General features: G+C 44.3%; 1 protein-coding gene across 7 annotated transcripts in view; it reads right to left on the bottom strand.

Annotated features, from left to right (window-relative positions):
* The window catches only part of LOC137321573 (serine/threonine-protein kinase ICK-like), an 82,509-nt gene that overhangs the window by 24,424 nt on the left and 38,278 nt on the right, over positions 1-19,807 (bottom strand). For 6 of the 7 annotated variants that reach the window (XM_067984000.1, XM_067983999.1, XM_067984005.1 and 3 more), the window contains 3 exons: positions 19,307-19,428; positions 11,380-11,459; positions 6,887-7,019 (listed from right to left, as the gene is read on the bottom strand). In XM_067984000.1, the coding sequence (XP_067840101.1) occupies positions 6,887-7,019; positions 11,380-11,459; positions 19,307-19,428 (335 nt within the window). The remainder of the gene's footprint in view (positions 1-6,886; positions 7,020-11,379; positions 11,460-19,306; positions 19,429-19,807) is intronic. The other variant, XM_067984006.1, reaches the window with a different exon arrangement.

The raw sequence follows: 19,807 nt of genomic DNA, 5'->3' as shown, positions 1-19,807 counted from the left end.
ATCCGGCTTAATCCCAATTTACAGCATTTGGTCCGTAGCCCTGTAGGTTATGGCATTTCAAGAGCACATCTCGGGATACATCAAAGCATTTCACAGCTACTGAATTTATTTTCGAAATGTAATTAGTGTTGTTATGCAGGGAAAAGATCTCCAATAAATTCCATTCATTCCTTCTACTCTCCATGGTGCACTGGCATGGCAGCCATTCTAACACTTCTTTTCTTCCCACAGATCATTCAAGCCACCGGGAGACAGTCACTGTGGAGGATGAGAGGGACAAGGAGGAGGAGGAGGGGAGATCAGCTTCAGGAGGAGCTGGTGAATGCGGATCCTGGCTTTGTCGTTGCAAATTGTCTCCAGTCAGCTGTGAGATGAGGAGACGATGGAAACCCAGAGCGGCACTTCTTTCCTAGAAGTGCATCCATGCTCCTCCACAGCACCTTCAGACCACCCCCAAGCAGCGTAAGTCACCCGGTTCTCCTCAACCAGGTTCCAGCGACAGCACAGTCCACCGGGGCAAGCGAGCGACTCAACGTCAGGTGAGCTTCCGGGAACACGGTGACTCTGAGGAAGTGGAGGATGTCCCCATCTCTTCGTAGACATCGGCTAAAAGGTGGCCATAGATGGGTGAGTTAGTGAAGTCTGATTTGACAGCTGCAAGTCTGAAGAGGCACCTGCTGGTGGAGCAACAGAGGGTCATGGGACTCTGGGATTCATTAGCAGTTACGGAGCTTCTCGCAGCTATGGCCTCCAAATCTGCTGTAACGCTGAGCACCAACATCATGCAGGCGACGTTAGAGCTGCGAGAACCAATGCTCACTAAAGGTTAATGGTGAATAAAGGCTTATCATTGTAAATAGTTGTTCAAATTTCGAAAAGAGCTTAACATTGCCATAAAACACTGTTTGTAATTAAACTGTGTTTCTCAGGGTCGAGTTATGGTTTATTGGAGCTCATCCAAGAATTGTTCAAATATCTAAGTATAGTTTTCCTTGTTGAGGAAACATTTGTAGTTATTAGTAAAAATTTGCATTTAAAGTTTACTGATCACATGAAACTTTTTTTAAAAATAAAACAATTTTTGAAGTTAGAGAGCCACGTGTGACAACTTCAGATTGCGACCTCTGAAGGGTGGTCACGGGTAAAACCTTGCGCCACAAGCTGCACTCTGACTGCCCTGCCCTCTGAAAGTGGTGCCTCCTGTGGATGCGCCAGGTCCCTTGGTTCTGGCTCCCGCAGTCCAGGATCTTCTGCTTCAACTGGCTCCTCCCTCAAATTCCAGATCTTCCATCATTATTATGCAGGACACAGCACACAACCACCCTCGCTACTCTCTCTGGCGAGTGTTGGAGGACATCCCCATACCAGTCCAAGTACCTGAAGCGGCTCTTCAAGCACCCCGATGATCCTCTCAACCACCTGCTTGGTGGAAAGAACACATGAACTTTGTTGTATCTCTCTTCAGCTTCGGTCCGTGGGACCCGAAAAGGCGTCACGAGCCATGGCAGCAAGGGGTAAGCCTCATCATCGAGGATCTACCCTTCTACTTGCCCCTGCTTCCCGAGAATAAGTGCGATGACCCAGTTGCGCGCAATGAATGCACCATGACAGGCCCTTGTGTGCTGTGTGTTTGCATGTAAGATGTGCAGTTGGACATCGCAGACCATCTGAACGTTGAGGGAGTGCAAGCTTTTTCTTTGTGGTTCTGATGGGGAGCCTTCAGTGCAACATGTGTTCCATCGATTGCCCTTGCATTCTGGGGAAGCCAGCAATATCAGTCGAGGCCTAAAAATTGTTGCAATTGCTGTGCTAAATTCAAATGGACATTTTTTTAAAAAAAAACTTTTATTCATTCATGGGATGTGGGTGACGCTGGCGAGGCCGGCATTTATTGCCCATCCCTAATTGCCCTTCAGAAGGTGGTGATGAGCCGCCTTCTTGAACCGCTGCAGTGCGTGTGGTGAAGGTTCTCCCACAGTGCTGTTAGGAAGGGAGTTCCAGGATTTTGACCCAGCGACAATGAAGGAACGGCGATATATTTCCAAGGCAGGATGGTGTGTGACTTGGAAGGGAACGTGCAGGTGGTGTTGTTCCCATAGGAACAGGAGTAGGCCATTCAGCCCCTCATGCCTGCTCCGCCATTTGATAAGATCATGGATGATCTGTGATCGAACTCCATATACCTGCCTTTGGCCCATATCCCTTAATACCTTTGGTTGCCAAAAAGCTATCTATCTCAGATTTAAATTTAGCAATTGAGCTAGTATCAATTGCCGTTTGTGGAAGAGAGTTCCAAACTTCTACCATCCTTTGTGTGTAGAAATGTTTTCTAATCTCACTCCTGAAAGGTCTGGCTCTAATTTTTAGACTGTGCCCCCTACTCCTAAAATCCCCAACCAGCGGAAATAGTTTCTCTCTATCCATCCTATCTGTTCCCCTTAATATCTTATAAATTTCGATCAGATCACCCCTTAATCTTCATAACTCGAGAGAATACAACCCCAATTTGTGTAATCTCTCCTTGTAACTTAACCCTTGAAGTCCGGGTATCATTCTAGTAAACCTACGCTGCCACTCCCTCCAAGGCCAATATGTCCTTCCGAAGGTGCGGTGCCCAGAACTGCTCACAGTGCTCCAGGTGCGGTCCAACCAGGGTTTTGTATAGCTGCAGCATAACTTCTGCCCCCTTGTACTCTAGTCCTCCAGAATTAAAGGCCAACATTCCATTTGCCTTCTTGATTATTTTCTGTACCTGTTCATGATACTTCAATGATCGATGTACCTGAACCCCTAAGTCTCTTTGGACATCCACTGTTTTTAACTTTATACCATTTAGAAAGTACCCTGTTTTATCCTTTTTTGATCCAAAGTGGATGACCTCACATTTGTCTACATTGAATTCCATTTGCCACAGTTTTGCCCATTCACCTAATCTATCAATATCGCTTTGTAATTTTATGTTTTCATCTACATTGCTTACAATGCCACCAATCTTTGTGTCATCGGCAGACTTAGATATGAGACTTTCCATGCCTTCATCTAAGTCGTTAATAAATAGTGAATAATTGAGGCCCCAGGATAGATCCCTGCGGGACTCCACTAGTCACATCCTGCCAATGTGAATACCTACCCATTATCCCTACTCTCTGTCGCCTTTCGCTCAGCCAACTTCCTAACCAAGTCCATACTTTTCCCTCGATTACATGGCCTTCTATCTTAGCTAACAGTCTCTTATGTGGGACCTTATCAAATGCCTTCTGGAAGTCCATATAAATAACATCCATTGACATTCCCCTGTCCACTACTTTAGCCACCTCTTCAAAAAATTCAATCAGGTTTGTCAGGCACAACGACCTTTCACAAATCCATGCTGGCTCTCTCTGATTAACTGAAAATTCTCGAGGTCTTCAGTCACCCTATCCTTAATTATAGACTCCAGCATTTTCCCCACAACAGATGTTAGGCTAACTGGTCTATAATTCCCCGGTTTCCCTCCCTCTCCTTTTTTAAAAAACGGAGTGATATGTGCAATTTTCCAATCTAGAGGGACAGTTCCTGAATCTAGAGAACTTTGAAAGATTATAGTTAGGGCATCTGCAATGTGCTCACCTACTTCCTTTAAAACACTGGGATGGAAACCATCTGGTCCTGGGGATTTGTCACTCTTTGGTGCTATTATTTTCTTCATTACTGTTGCTTTACTTATGTTAATTTTAATCGATTCCCTGTCCCCGATTCAATATTAGTTTTCTTGGGATTTCCGGCATGCTATCCTCTTTTTCTACTGTAAATACTGACGCAAAGTAATTGTTCAACATGTCCGCCATTTCCCCATTGTCAATGACAATATCCCTACTTTCAGTTTTTAAGGGGCCAACACTGCTCCTGACCACCCTCTTTTTCCGAATATAACTATAAAAGTTCTTCGTATTGGTTTTGATATCCCTTGTGAGTTTCTTTTCATACTCTCAATCTGTTTTGTGACCCTTTGTTGATCTTTGTATCTTTCCCATTCGCCAGGATCTATGCCATTTTTTGTATGCCCTTTCCTTATGTCTTATACTGTCCCTTACCTCTTTAGTTGTCCATGGCTGTTTTTTTTGGCAAGTAGAGTTCTTGCCCCTCAGGGGTATAAACCAGTTCTGTATCACGTTAAATGTTTCTTTAAACATTTCCCACTGATCATCAGTCGTTGTACTCATTAACAGATTTGCCCAGTTTACTGTGGACAGTCTCGGTCTCATCCCATTGAAGTCGGCCTTGCCCAAGTCTAGAATCTTAGCAGCTGATTCACTTTTTTCCCTTTCAAACACTACATTAAACTCGATCATGTTATGATCACTATTGGATAGATGTTCACGCACAGTTAAGCCGTTAACTAAATCTGGTTCATTACTCATTACTAAATCTAGTATGGCTTGCCCCCTTGTTGCCTCTAGGACATACTGCTGTAGAAAACTATCCCGGACACACTCAAGAAATTCACTACCTTTCTGACAGTTGCCAGTCTGCTTTTCCCAATCTATGTGAAGGTTAAAGTCCCCATTAAGACCACTATGCCTTTCTTACACACTTGTCTAATCTCTGCATTTATACAATCTAGCACTTCAGAGCTGTCTAGCACTTCAGAGCTGCTGCTCTTGTCCTTCTAGGTGGTAGAGGTCGCGGGTTTGGGAGGTGCTGTTGAAGAAGCCTTGGCGAGTTGCTGCAGTGCATTCTGTGGATGGTACACACTGCAGCCACAGTGCGCTGGTGGTGAAGGGAGTGAATGTTTAGGGTGGTGGATGGGGTGCCAATCAAGGGGGCTGCTTTGTCCTCGATGGTGTCGAGCTTCTCGAATGTTGTTGGAACTGCACTCATCCAGGCAAGTGGAGAGTATTCCATCACACTCCTGACTTGTGTCTTGTAGATGGTGGAAAGGCTTTGGGGAGTCAGGAGATGAGTCACTCGCCGCAGAATACCCAGCCTCTGACCTGCTCTTGTAGCCACAGTACTTATATGGCTGGTCCAGTTAAATTTCTGGTCAATGGTGACCCCCAGGATGTTAATGGTGGGGGATTCGGCGATGGTAATGCCGTTGAATGTCAAGGGGAGGTGGTTAGACTTTCGCTTGTTGGAGATTGTCATTGCCTGGCACTTATCTGGCGCGAAAGTTACTTGCCACTTATGAGCCCAAACCTGGATGTTGTCCAGGTCTTGCTGCATGCAGGCTCAGACTGCTTCATTATCTGAGGGGTTGCGAATGGAACTGAACACTGTGTAATCATCAATGAACATCCCCATTTCTGACCTTATGATGGAGGGAAGGTCATTGATGAAGCAGCTGAAGATGGTTGGGCCTAGGACATTGCCCTGAGGAACTCCTGCAGCAATGCCCTGGGGCTGAGATGATTGGCCTCCAACAACCACTACCATCTTCCTTTGTGCTAGGTATGACTCCAGCCACTGGAGAGTTTTCCCCCAATTCCCATTAACTTCAATTTTACTAGGGCTCCTTGGTGCCACACTCGGTCAAATGCTGCCTTGATGTCAAGGGCAGTCACTCTCACCTCACCTCTGGAATTCAGCTCTTTTGTCCATGTTTGGACCAAGGCTGTAATGAGGTCTGGCGCCGAGTGGTCCTGGCGGAACCCAAACTGAGCATCGGTCAGCAGGTTATTGGTAAGTGCCGCTTGATAGCACTGTCGACGACACCTTCCATCACTTTGCTGATGATTGAGAGTAGACTGATGGGGCGGTAATTCGCCGGATTGGATTTGTCCTGCTTTTTGTGGACAGGACATACCTGGGCAATTTTCCACATTGTCCGGTAGATGCCAGTGTTGTAGCTGTACTGGAACAGCTTGGCTCGAGGCACAGCTAGTTCTGGAGCACAAGTCTTCAGCACTACAGCCGGGATGTTGTCGGGGCCCATAGCCTTTGCTGTATCCAGTGCACTCAGCCATTTCTTGATATCATGTGGAGTGAATCGAATTGGCCGAAGACTGGCTTCCGTGATGGTGGGGATATCGGGAGGAGGCAGAGATAGATCATCTACTCGGCACTTCTGGCTGAAGATGGTTGCAAACGCTTCAGCCTTGTCTTATGCACTCACGTGCTGGACTCTGCCATCATTGAGGATGGGGATGTTTACAGAGCCTCCTCCTTCCGTTAATTGTTTAATTGTCCACCACCATTCACGACTGGATGTGGCAGGACTGCAGAGCTTTGATCTGGTCCGTTGGTTGTGGAATCGCTTAGCTCTGTCTATAGCATGTTGCTTCCGCTGTTTAGCATGCATGTAGGCCTGAGTTGTAGCTTCACCAGGTTGGCACCTCATTTTTAGGTACGCCTGGTGCTGCTCCTGGCATGCTCTTCTACACTCCTCATTGATGTAGCGCCTTTCATGATCTTAGGACAGCCAAAGCACTTTACGGCCAATTTTGAAGTGTAGTTTCCGGGCTGGATACTTAAGTTTGGGGTACTGGTTCCTCTGGTGGTGCTTCACTCTCCAGGCCTCCTGTCACTTTCTACCTCTTGTTCCATGATAATGTCAAACAGGGGTAGAACCAGTAAAAGAACAATTTTACTTCTCAAAAGGACTGGAAAATGGCTGTCTGCATTCACAGGATGAGAGTGGTTTTGATGCTTCCTGGAGCAGCTGATTTGCACCTGCTTCAGGTGACTCCGGGTGCCTATGCGCCTGAAAATCTGGTCGCAATTTGAAGACAGCCTCCGAACAAGCACAAGGCTATGAAATACAATTTTTATTCCCTACTTGTGCAGAACTGCACAGCTACCCTTGACATGCCTTTAACTGATATAAAGCCACTTTTGGCTATCATAAATGTGACTTACTAGAAATGGTAAGTGTTCTGTTATTAGCAGCAGACAGAGACATTCTTACCATCTTGTAGATACATAATCAGTGTATGGTGGACGAGATCGAATTTCACGAGCTAGACCAAAATCTGCTATTTTTATAAGTTCTGGTCCCATACAAAGGAGGTTTTCTGGTTTCATGTCACGATGAAAAAATCCTGGAACACAACATGCACATAAAAAAAAAATAGAACCATAGGATAAAATAGTTTTCTGCCATAAGGAATTTCCCCCCCAACCCTGACTTCTTTTTCTCCCATTGCAGCCCATTTGTTTCAACCACTCCTCCCTTTCCTATGGCTGCTATTAAGTGCTCTATCTACTTGACAAAATGTGTGTTTCAAGAGGCCCAAGAGACACAAGATAGGAACTTGCTCTTTGAAAAGAGGGGAAAAAGGCAAAATGGTTCCTATTCATACCCAATTTGTAATTGCAGCTGAGTGTTAAATCAAACATAAAGCTGATTTGGTAACCTTCTGTGTCTTTCTGTGCAAACAAAATAGAAAGAGAGAATAGAAACCTGGCATTTTGGCGAGTTTCAAAAATCTAAATTAACCGTATAATTATTTCTTCCTCTATAAACAAATATGTAGCATTAAAAAAAGTTGACAACAGCAATTTTCTCCTGTGTTGGCCACAACTTAATACACACCCCTACTTGCTTGAAAAAGATGGAACTAAAAATACACAAGTGCAATGTTAGTAAATTTAAAAAAAACTCTTCAGCATCGGAATATAGGCCAACACTCCCAGTGCAGTACGGAGGGAGTGCTGCACTGTCAGAGGTGCCGTCTTTCGGATGAGACGTTAAACTGAGGGCCCATCTGCCCCCTCAGGTGAAAGTAAAAGATCCCATGGCACTTGAAGAAGAGCAGGGAGTTCTCCCCAGTGTCCTGGCCAACCTTTATCCCTCAACCAACATCACTAAAACAGATTATATGGTCATTGTCACATTGTAGTTTGTGGGAACTTGTTGTGTGCAAATTGGCTGCTGTGTTTCCTACATTACAACAGTAACTATACTTCAAAAGTACCTAATTGGCTGTAAAGTGCTTTGGGACATCCTGAGGTCATGAAAGGCGCTATATAAATACAAGTTCTTTCTTTAGAAAGAAGAATTGTACCAGGGAAGTCCCAAGATATCTTATGGGGCATAGAAGTTGGCAGAATCTTTTATATTTATTATCACTATTTTTCTCCCTCCTCAGTGAAACTGGTGTGCAGTACGATCAGATAAAGGAGGCATGAATCTCCTAAAGCCCAGAAGAATCTAACTTCTTTCGAAGGGATGAACATGAAAATCTGCAATGGAGATTAAGATAACAGCAGCTTATTTTTCAGGTGAGCCACAAAATCCGTACCTATGCCAATTCCATCTCCCTCTCTGTCCACTGTCTCAGGCTGTACCAGACTGTTCACAACCTCGACATCCGATTTGATCCTGAGCTGAGCTTCCAACCCACACCCTCTCCATTATAAAGACTGCCGACTACCACCACTGTAGCACCTCCTGCCTCCGCCCATCTGCTGCTTAAACTCTCATCCATGCCTTCGTCATGTCCAGTTGATTATTCCAATGGTCTCCTGGCCAGCATCCTCCATGAACTTTAGCTCATCCAAAACTCTGCTGCCCACATCCTGTCTTGCACCAACTCCCACGCATCTTCCAATCATGCTTGATGACCTATATTTATCCCCAGTACCCCAATGCCTCCAATTTAAATCCCTTCATAGCCTCACCCCAACCTATTTCTGTTACCTCCTCCAGCTCTACAACTCCCCCAGCTCTGTGTTCATCCGACAGGGGCCTTTTGTGCATCCCTTCTCTGTACAACTCATGGCTGGTGGCTCTGCCTTCAGCACCAAGGCCCAACGTTCTGGAATTCAATGCCTCTGCCTCTCTATCTTCCTCTCCTCCTTAAAACCCACCTCGGACCAAGTTTTTGGTCACCCCTCCATATAGCTCATCCTTTGGCTTGGAGTCTATTTATTTCCGATTATGCCTTTGTGAAGTTCCTTGGATCATTTTCCTACATTAAAAGGCACAATATAAATATTGTTAGGGTTCATTTTTGTACTCAAAGAGAGCAAGTATATAATCTTTCATCTGTCAACACTAAGCACCCAGATCACGTAAAATTAGCTTTAGCTTTATTCAGCTGTGTATAAAAAATAAACACAAGAACATATCAACGAAAGAACAAAAAAGGCCTGTTTCAGGATCCACTTTAGCTCCTGCCTTGCACTTCCTAGTTTTCTAGTCTTCGTTCCTGAAGGCACCAACTCATTCTAGGATGGTGGCAGTTCGTTGATAGGAAAATAGGAACAGGAGTAGGCCATTCAGCCCCTCAAGCCTGTTCTGCCATTCAATTAGATCATGGCTGATCTGCATCTTAACTCCATCTAACCGCCTTGGTTCCTTAACACTTAATACCCTTGCCTGACAAAAATCTATCAATCTCAGTTTTGAAATTTTCAATTGACCCCTAGCCTTAACAGCATTTTGAGAGAGCTCGCTCCAGATTTCCACTACCCTTTGTGTGAAGTGCTTTCTGACATTACCCCTGAACGGCCTAGCTCTAATTTTAAGATTATGCCCTTCTTCTAGATTTTTCCACCAGAGTAAATGGTTTCTATCTACCCTATCAAATCCTTTAATCATTTTAAACATTACACTTAGTTCACCCCTTAATCTTCTATATTCAAGGGAATACAAACCTAGTCTATGCAACATGTCATAATTTAACCCTTTTAGCCCCTGTATCATTCTGGTACCTCCTTCAAGTGATCATTCTTCATGTGCGAGTCTAGCCAGTGACTGTCAGCAGACTATTTTTATTATCACCGCCAAATCCAAACATGTTCTTACCAAAGCTCCACGTATGAACTTTCTAGCAGGGAATACTGAAACGTAAGCAGGAGCTTTTCCCCTCCCTATCTCAAGGGCATCGAGACTAACTACACCAGAGGTCAGCTACTCAGCACAAACCTTTCTGGCATGTTTGCCTTACTATTACATCAGACGGTTAATTTACCAAGTAAGTTAGTTATAGGAAAGCTATGATCCAGTTCCCTTCTGAGCAGTTGAACTATTAATTGCACGAAGTTGCAGTCCAGTCCACAAGTCAACAACTGGAGTATTCCTCATGTCTTCTTTGGCTTATATCAATGATGACGACCAAAAATAGCAGAATTGGATCTAACCTCCTTAAGTGTCTATGCATTAAACTCCTTGCACAATTTCCCACATTTATCAAGGAAATGAGTCGAGCACTGGTCCTGCTCATTGGCCTGAGAACAATCATGAGAAAGGTGGATGGGAGGCAATTAAAACTAACAAAGGTACACAGAATAGCACACCATTCACATGACAAATGTCCTACATCAGCACTAAGGTATCTTGGATCACAGTGAAGCCTGTTTAAAATGTACATTGTTTTTGCTGACTAAAATGTACACCAAATTAGGCTCTCAATTTAACCAATCGGCACTTTTTTTTTTAAATTGTGAAAATTGTTTTATTATTGTAGTACAGTAGTGCACTATGTCTCTCTTCCACAATTGATCTTTTCTGTTCTTATCTGATCTCTATCTTGCAGTGTAAACAAAAAGAGCTGCATTTATATAGCACCTTACACAATGTCTCCATGTTGTCTCAGAGTGCTTTACATCACTTTGAAGTATAGGAACTGTTGTTAGTCGGCAAGTCTGGCAGCCATTTTGCACACAGCAAGATCCCACAAACAGAAATTTGGTCAACAACTAGTTAATATGCTTTCAATGGTCTTGCTTGAAGGAGCAAAGTTGGTGAGTACATTAAAAGGACACTCTGCCTTTCTTTCAGTAGTGCCATGGGATCTTTAACGCCCACCCAAACCACTGGAACAGGCAGAGGCGGCCTCATGCAAGGGTTGGCACCTCTGACAATGTATTACTCCCTCTGTATTGCACTAGAGTATCAGTCTTGATTATGTGCTCAAGTCCCAAAGTGGAGTTTGAACCTATAACCTTCTGACTCAGAGATAAGAGTGCTACCAACTAAAGTTGAAACTTATTAAATGAATAACCACCAATGGGTACTGAATGATCATTAGCGTGTTTATTGGCTAACAGAACAAGAGAGTTCGAAATGTTTTAAAGTGCTGGTGGCCTGTGTTTTGTTCAATGTTCCGACATTACCTTCAACAACAACGTTTATTTTTTTTTAAAGTGCAAAATAGTAAGATATTGTGCAGGACTCCAGGTGTGGGTTGGAAGAAGAGCATGAATGTGTCAGCAGAGCTCAGAGTAGGTACATAAGGAAATGGCTCAAGGTCAAAGAGGAGGAGTAATGACATTGATCCAGGTTGTCTTTTTTCAAATTAGATTCCACAGACTGGGCCCCAGCAATAGACAGACTGACTCAATTTATAAGATAGATACATTTTTTGTATTAACAATTTCTTTTTTTGCCTGAGCTCTAAACATATTCTTAAATTGCTTGGGCACCTTTCTCCTCGAATAGTTTTGAACACCTACCATGTTTGTGGATAAAAGCTAATCCTTGAAGTATCTGGTACATGATATTTCTAATGGACGATTCAGGAAACAGTCGGTTTCTGTAAATAAGAATTAGTGATAAGTTTCAACAAATAAAAGGAATATTACATAATGTCACTTGTACTTTCCAGTGTTGCTCTGTAATCATTTACAATACATTTCATTGGCTGGGAACAGAATAACGTGTTCATTCAACAGAATTTCAAAGTAATTAAAGTGGTGCAACATCTCAATTCAGTTTGTCTGTAGCAATGCAACTTTAAATATGCTGCATATACAAGTGATCAAAGATAGCAGTAATATTGAAGTCAATGGGAATCGGGGGGAAAACTCTCCAGTGGCTGGAGTCATACCTAGCACAAAGGAAGATGGCAGTGGTTGTTGGAGGCCAATCATCTCAGCCCCAGGACATTGCTGCAGGAGTTCCTCAGGGCAGTGTCTTAAGCCCAACCATCTTCAGCTGCTTCATCAATGACCTTTCCTCTATCACCAGGTCAGAAATGGGGATGTTCGCTGATGATTGCACAGTGTTCAGTTCCATTCACAACCCCAGATAATGAAGCAGTCCGTGGCATCCAGGCTTGAGCTGATAAGTGGCAAGTAACATTCGCGCCAGACAAGTGCCAGGCAATGACCATCTCCAACAAGAGAGAGTCTAACCACCTCTCCTTGACATTCAACGGCATTACCATCGCCGAATTCCCCACCATCAACATCCTGGGGGTCACCATTGACCAGAAACTTAACTGGACCAGCCATATAAGTACTGTGGCTACAAGAGCAGGTCAGAGGCTGGGTATTCTGCGGCGAGTGACTCATCTCCTGACTCTCCAAAGCCTTTCCACCATCTACAAGGCACAAGTCAGGAGTGTGATGGAATACTCTCCACTTGCCTGGATGAGTGCAGCTCCAACAACACTCAAAAAGCTCGATACCATCCAGGACAAAAGGAGCCCGCTTGATTGGCACCCCATCCACCACCGGCGCACAGTGGCTGCAGTGTGTACCATCCACAGGATGCACTGCAGCAACTCACCAAGGCTTCTTCAACAGCACCTCCCAAACCCGCAACCTCTACCACCGAGAAGGACAAGAGCAGCAGGCACATGGGAACAATACCACCTGCATGTTCCCCTCCTAGTCACACATCATCCTGACTTGGAAATATATTGCCGGTCCTTCATCGTTGCTGGGTCAAATTCTGGAACTCCCTTCCTAACAGCACTGTGGGAGAACCTTCACCACACGGACTGCAGAGGTTCAAGGCGGCGGCTCACTACCACCTTCTCAAGGGCAATTAGGGATGGGCAATAAATGCTGGCCTCGCCAGCGACGCCCACATCCCATGAATGAATAAAAAAAAATCAAAACTTTTGCCAGTGAATGTTACAACATGCTTAGAACCACTACACAATTCTCAACTCACTGTAATTTCTCCATATACTTCAAAAAATTAAAATGGGTTTGTTAGCATTAGGTACTAAAGGCGAGTTTCAGAAGTGTTTGTCAGACCATTGTTGCTTCCAATCTGAGGTGCCTTTTAAAAGCATTGCTATCAGAATTTCGCCTGAGCTAGTAACTTCAATATATTACTAGCAATCAATTTAGGAATATTAAAGCTCAAAGTTAAGTTCTAAACCACCAAAAAATGGCTCAGATCTGAAAGGGTTGTCACACCATGATTTCTCCCCCTTCAATTTTCCTCTCATTTCTCCCGAGAGCACTTACAGTAGCTGGGATATAGTTCCACAAACACACCTACAATTGGTCTTACCCAAGCGACCATCGTCACCTGTGAGTTGAAACAATAACATCAACATGTTATTTTGATCACAGAGTGCATCACAGTGAGATGTTTTTCCCCCCACCTTGTCTGGTGTCAACACAAGTACTTTCTATGAGAAGGTATTGGATAGTGACCAGGAAGTTGAACCCTGGCTGTGTTTTCCCCCTCTCTCACTCATAGAAGTTAAAGACAATTACAGTTCCCCAGTAGCACCTTGGGTGAGATTAGTCAGATCAACACAGACCAGGTATGGAACCTGGTACTTCCTGGTTTGTAAGACTCAGTTCCACTTGGATAGTGTGCACACCAGCTGATATGTTTTTGAGTTTTTATACTGGATGTTTCCTTGGGTTTAGCATCACTGGCCACTCCTGTATTAGACTTCAACTATCCCCTGAACCAGACCATGTCTTCAACCACCTGATATCTAGGCAAATGTAGACACACCCAGGGGTCAAACAAAGAACCCTTGTCATGCTACTCCAACTTATTGGAATATATCACATGCAACCACGTGATGATCTCATCTTCTGTAGGTGTTGAAACATACCCACTAGACACGTTTATTAAACATTAAATAGGTAAATGAACAGTAATCAGTACAAACAGCACTATACATACACATTTTTTTTACAAGCTTTACTAACCATATCAAAATGTCAAAAAAAGAATTTCTCCTGTACTAACCCTTGACACTAAACAAAGTTGCTTTAATTCGTTCACGGTGGTACAGTATCACAGGGTTAGTGACCAGTCCTTTATCTATGCTGGATTCAGACAGACTGCACTCTGTGATCAACTTCAATTTAAAAAAAAATTCAAGAACAAAATGAATTTAAAAACTATTTCTCAACCTCATTCGGGGTCAAGCATTCGTAGGACTCAAAGCTATTTGCCTGTACAAACACAACTGCCAAAAATGAACTGTAAACAACCCCACAGAATGCTTGCAATTGAATGGACTCACCTGACCCATTGATCAATTCCAAAGTTATCCAGACATCTATCAGAGACACTGCTGATGCTCTGCATTTAACAGATATTAAACTACCTTTTACTCCACAGGAATAACCTACAGATGTACATTAATACCTATGTAGTGGCCTATGGCCTAATAGACCATCAAGTGAATTCTCTACAGCTTAGGGAATCAGCTAACGATACCAATTTTAACCTTATCGTCAAGCAAGATATAATCCAACAGAAAATCCATAGTAGACAAAAATGCAGCATCAGAAAGAAGCCAAGGAGTTTGATAAGAAGGTTCAAGAAATACAGAAGAGCAACCAGATTGCTTTCCAGCATCTCCAGGAGCTGGACAAACGTATCAGCTACATAGCAACAAAGGTTTGTCACCTGGATTCCAATTGGAGGGAGTAAATACACCAAGGCAACGGGCTGTAGAGACACAGAACCTGATTAAATACTTTAATGCTTCATTTTTGTCACAACAACTGAGCCAATGGAGCTTTGTAAATGTGAACTTTACTGAAGTTTTGATGGCCAACCGCAAGAATCACAATATGTTGAGCAGACAACTACAAACTAGACTCGATTGGTTCAGCTTGATGTTTTATCTTCCCCTACTAAAAGTTTCTGTGTGGATATGAAAAGGGAATCCAGTTCGAAACACTGATACAGTTCTACAGGTGCCACTCATCCTCCGGTACCTCATCCACGTGACCGTTATTTACCTTAAATAGTATCTGCAGACTGTTTAATGGGGGAGGAGAATGGGAGCATCATAAGCCAGGTTGATCCTGTACTCAGTCGAGATTGATACGTGTAGTCCCAGCAGGTTTTCCTAGAGTGCAGTCAAGAGCAGGAACTCGGGCTATTTTTGTCACATCTCAAACTGGGGTGCGAAGACTAATTGTTGAGCCCCTGGTATTGCTCTGTCTGAGATCAGCTAACTCAACACGGACTGGGGATCAAGTCTGGAATCTTTGATTTTTTGTCTCAGTTACTTATTGGATAAACTCAAGTGCTCATGACCTGTTCACTAGGAATGTGGTTGAGACTTCTCAAGCTTACAGCAAACAGAGACTGATTTTCATTTAGGCTCCTGCACAGTTACCTCTGAAGTCCCCCCAAGGATCTATCCTTGCTCCCCTCCTATTTCTCATCTACATGCTGCCCCTCACTGACATCATCCAAAAACACCATCAGATTCCACATGTACGCTGTTGACACGCAGTTCTACCTCACTACCACCTCGCTCGACCCCTCCACTGCCTCCGATTTGTCAAGCTGCTTGTCTGACATCCAGTATTGGATGAGCAGAAATTTCCTCCAATTAAATATTGGGAAGACCAAAGCCATTGTCTTCGGTCCCTGCCATAATCTCCGTTCCCCAGTCACGGATTCCATCCCCCTCCCAGGCCATTGTCTGAGGCTGAACTGGATTGTTCGCAACCTCGGCATCCTTTTGACCTTGAGCGGAGCTTCTGACCCCATATCCTGTCACCAAAACCGCCTACTTCCACTTGCGTAATGCCGTCAGTCCCCGCTCCGCGTCAGACCATCGGCTGCTGAAACCCTTATGCATGCCTTTGTTACCTCCAGACTCAACTATTCCTATGCTCTCTTGACCGACCTCTCACCACCTACCCTCCATAAACTTCAGCTCATCCAAATCTCTGCTGCCCATATCCTAACTTGCACCAAGTCTCGTTCACCCATCACACCTGTGTTTGCTGACTGACAGAGGCTCCCAGTTTGGCAATGCCTCACAAAATTCTGATACTTGTGTTCAAGTTGAGGACTCCCAGGGCCACTCCCTCCTGACTGTATATTACTGTACCACCACCTCTGGTCAGTCTGTCCTGCCAATGGGACAGGACATACCCAGGGATGGTGATGGATGAGTCTGGGACGTTGGCTGAAAGGTATGATTCTGTGGGTATGGCTATGTCTGGCTGTTGCTTGACTACTCTGTGGGACAGCTCTCCCAAGTCCCCAGATGTTAGTGAGGAGGACTTTACAGGGTCGACTGGGCTTGGTTTGCCTTTACCGTGTCAGGGGCCTAGTGCTCTGATGCTGGGTGGTCCGTCCGGTTTTATTCTTATGACTTTTTTAAAGCGAGATTGTACAACTGAGTGGCTTGCTAGGCCATTTCAGAGGGCAATTAAGAATCAACCACGTTGCTGTGGGTCTGGAGTCACATATAGGCCAGACTGGGTAAGGACTGCAGGTTTCCTTCCCTAAAGGACATTAGTGAACCAGATGGGCTTTTACGACAATCTGGTAGTTTCATGGCCACCATTACTGATACTAGTATTTTTTTTATTCTAAATTTTTTATTTAATTAATTGAATTTAAATTCCCCAGCTGCCATGGCGGGATTTGAACTCATGACTCCGGATTATTAGTCCAGTCCTCTGGATTACCATTCCAGTAACATAACCACTATGCTACCGTACTGTACAATTCAGGACCACATGCATGCTAAACAGTGGAAGCAACATGCTATAGATACAGCTAAGCGATTCCACAACAAACAGATCAGATCAAAGCTCTGCAGTCCTGCCACATCCAGTCGTGAATGGTGGTGGACAATTAAACAACTAATGGGAGGAGGAGGCTCTGTAAACATCCCCATCCTCAATGATGGTGGAATCCAGTACGTGAGTGCAAAAGACAAGGCGGAAGCGTTTGTAACCATCTTCAGCCAAAAGTGCCGAGTGGATGATCCATCTCGGCCTCCTCCCGATATCCCCACCATCACAGAAGCCAGTCTTCAGCCAATTCGATTCACGCCACGTGATATCAAGAAACGGCTGAGTGCAATGAATACAGCAAAGGCTATGGGCCCTAACAACATCCCAGCTGTAGCGCTGAAAACTTGTGCTCCACAACTAGCCGCGCCTCTAGCCAAACTGTTCCAGTACAGCTACAACACTGGCATCTACCCGACAATGTGGAAAATTGCCCAGGTATGTCCTGTCCACAAAAAGCAGGACAAATCCAATCCGGCAAATTAGCGTCCCATCAGTCCACTCTCAATCATCAGCAAAGTGATGGAAGGTGTTGGCGACAGTGCTATCAAGCGGCATTTACTCACCAATGCTCAGTTTGGGTTCTGCCAGGACCACTCGGCTCCAGACCTCATTACAGCCTTGGTCCAAACATGGTCAGAAAGAGCTGAATTCCAGAGGTGAGGTGAGAATGACTGCCCTTGACATCAAAGCAGCATTTGGCCGAGTGTGGCACCAAGGAATCCTAGTAAAATTGAAGTCAATGGGAATCGGGGGAAAACTCTCCAGTGGCTGGAGTCATACCTAGCACAAAGGAAGGTGGTAGTGGTTGTTTGAAGCCAATCATCTCAGCCCCAGGACATTGCTCAGGAGTTCCAAGGCCCAACCATCTTCAGCTGCTTCATCAATGACCTTCCCTCCATCATAAGGTTAGAAATGGGGATGTTCGCTGATGATTGCACTGTGTTCAGTTCCATTCATAACCCCTCAGATAATGAAACAGTCCGTGCCCGCATGCAGCAAGACCTGGACAACATCCAGGCTTGGGCTGATAAGTGCCAAGTTACATTCGCGCCAGACAAGTGCCAGGCAATGACCATCTCCAACAAAGGAGAGTCTAACCACCTCCCCATGACATTCAACGGCATTACCATCGCCGAATCCCTCACCATCAACATCCTGGGGGTCACCATTGACCAGAAACTTAAGTGGACTAACCATATAAATACTGTGGCTACAAGAGCAGGTCAGAGGCTGGGTATTCTGCAGTGAGTGACTCACCTCCTGACTCCCCAAAGCCTTTCCACCATCTACAAGATACAAGTCAGGAGTGTGATGGAATACTCTCCACTTGCCTGGATGAGTGCAGCTCCAACAACACTCAAGAAGCTCGACACCATCCAGGACAAAGCAGCCCGCTTGATTGGCACCCCATCCACCACCCTAAACATTCACTCCCTTCACCACCAGCGCACTGTGGCTGCAGTATGTACCATCCACAGGATGCACTGCAACAACTCGCCAAGGCTTCTTCGACAGCACTTCCCAAACCCGCGACCTCTACCACCTAGAAGGACAAGGGCAGCAGGCACATGGGAACAACACCACCTGCACGTTCCCCTCCAAGTCACACACCATCCTGACGTGGAAATATATAGTCGTTCCTTCATCGTCGCTGGGTCAAAATCCTAGAACTTCCTACCTAACAGCACTGTGGAAGAACCTTCACCACACAGACTGCAGCGGCTCAGCACCACCTTCTCAAGGGCAATTAGGGATGGGCAATAAATGCTGGCCTCGCCAGCGATGCCCACATCCCATGAATGAATTTTAAAAAATTCTTCCATGGCCTCGCCCCTCCCTATCTCTAACCACCTGCAACCCTACAAGATCCCTGCGCTCCTCCAATTCTGGCCTCAAGTGCATCCCCGATATCTCACCATTGGTGGCCATGCTTTCAGCTGCATAGGCCGTAAGTTCTGGAATTCCCTCACTAAACCTCTCCAACTCTCTCCCTCCTTTAAGGCGATCCTTAATATCTACCTCTTTGATCAAGCCTGTGGTCACCTATCCTAATATCTCTTAATTTGACTTATCAAACAAAAATTTGACACAATAGTCCTGTGAAGCATCTTGGGCTGTTTCACTACACTAAAAGTGCTGTATAATTGCAAGTTGTTATTGAATGGATTTGAAACCCACATCTTAGAAGCAAAAGGTATGCTAATGTAATATGTTATGCAGTCCCTCAAAACTTTTGGCAGACACTATCTTAGTGTCATTTGAGCAGTGGTTTTCAATTAGGCTTAAACTGGCAGTTACTAATGGTATAAATATTATGTAAATGTTACATTTTTACTTTTTAAATAATTATAAGCATTCTTTTAAATGAGGGAATGCTGCATTATGAAAAGTATTAAAACATAAGTTTTACTAGTGAAACATAAATTTAGCAGCAGTGTTCTACTCTTTCAGTAAATTTCTTTACCCGGAATATCAACATTGCCTACTCTCAGGTTATGTAAAGTTTCAGTTATCCAGCATGTTCAACCGTATAGTCTCCTGTTAGCAGCTTTTATAACCTTATTTCATGTGCAGATGACTGGATCTGGTAATAAGGAGACATTATTAATCCCTGTATTACCTGTCTTTCATCAGCTGGTAGAGATTTTCCTTCATATATTCAAATACAAAATACAGGTGATCATTTTCTCTTACAACTTCTTTCAGCTTGATTACGTTCGCATGGCTTAATTTCTTCAGTGACTGGAATGAGATAAGATTCAGGCTAAATTAAGGCTTAAATTCTATTCAGAAAGTGATATGACAATCTAACATGTGGATCAATATCTACAGAGACATGATATTTACAAAAAAGAGGTTCCTTTTCACAGCTCAACAAGCCTGGTCCTAATTTGAAAGAAAGTGTATTGCTCCAGAACTTTTCTTTGAAAACTGAGCCTTACTCTGCACGTTAACTGCAGAAAACTATCACTAACGCAGCATTTAGTTCAAACTTATGGTACTGAACCGACGTCTCTATTCCCTTGCATTCCTTTGAGCATCTCAAGTTGTTCCATCCCTCTCGCCTCTATTTTAGAATTCTCGTTCTCTATTGCCCACCCAAGCCCCACGCCAAGTTTCT

The sequence above is a fragment of the Heptranchias perlo genome, chromosome 5 (genome assembly GCF_035084215.1).
Source record: "Heptranchias perlo isolate sHepPer1 chromosome 5, sHepPer1.hap1, whole genome shotgun sequence".
Classification (NCBI taxonomy): Eukaryota; Metazoa; Chordata; class Chondrichthyes; order Hexanchiformes; family Hexanchidae; genus Heptranchias; species Heptranchias perlo.
This window is presented reverse-complemented; position numbering and strand designations above follow the sequence as displayed.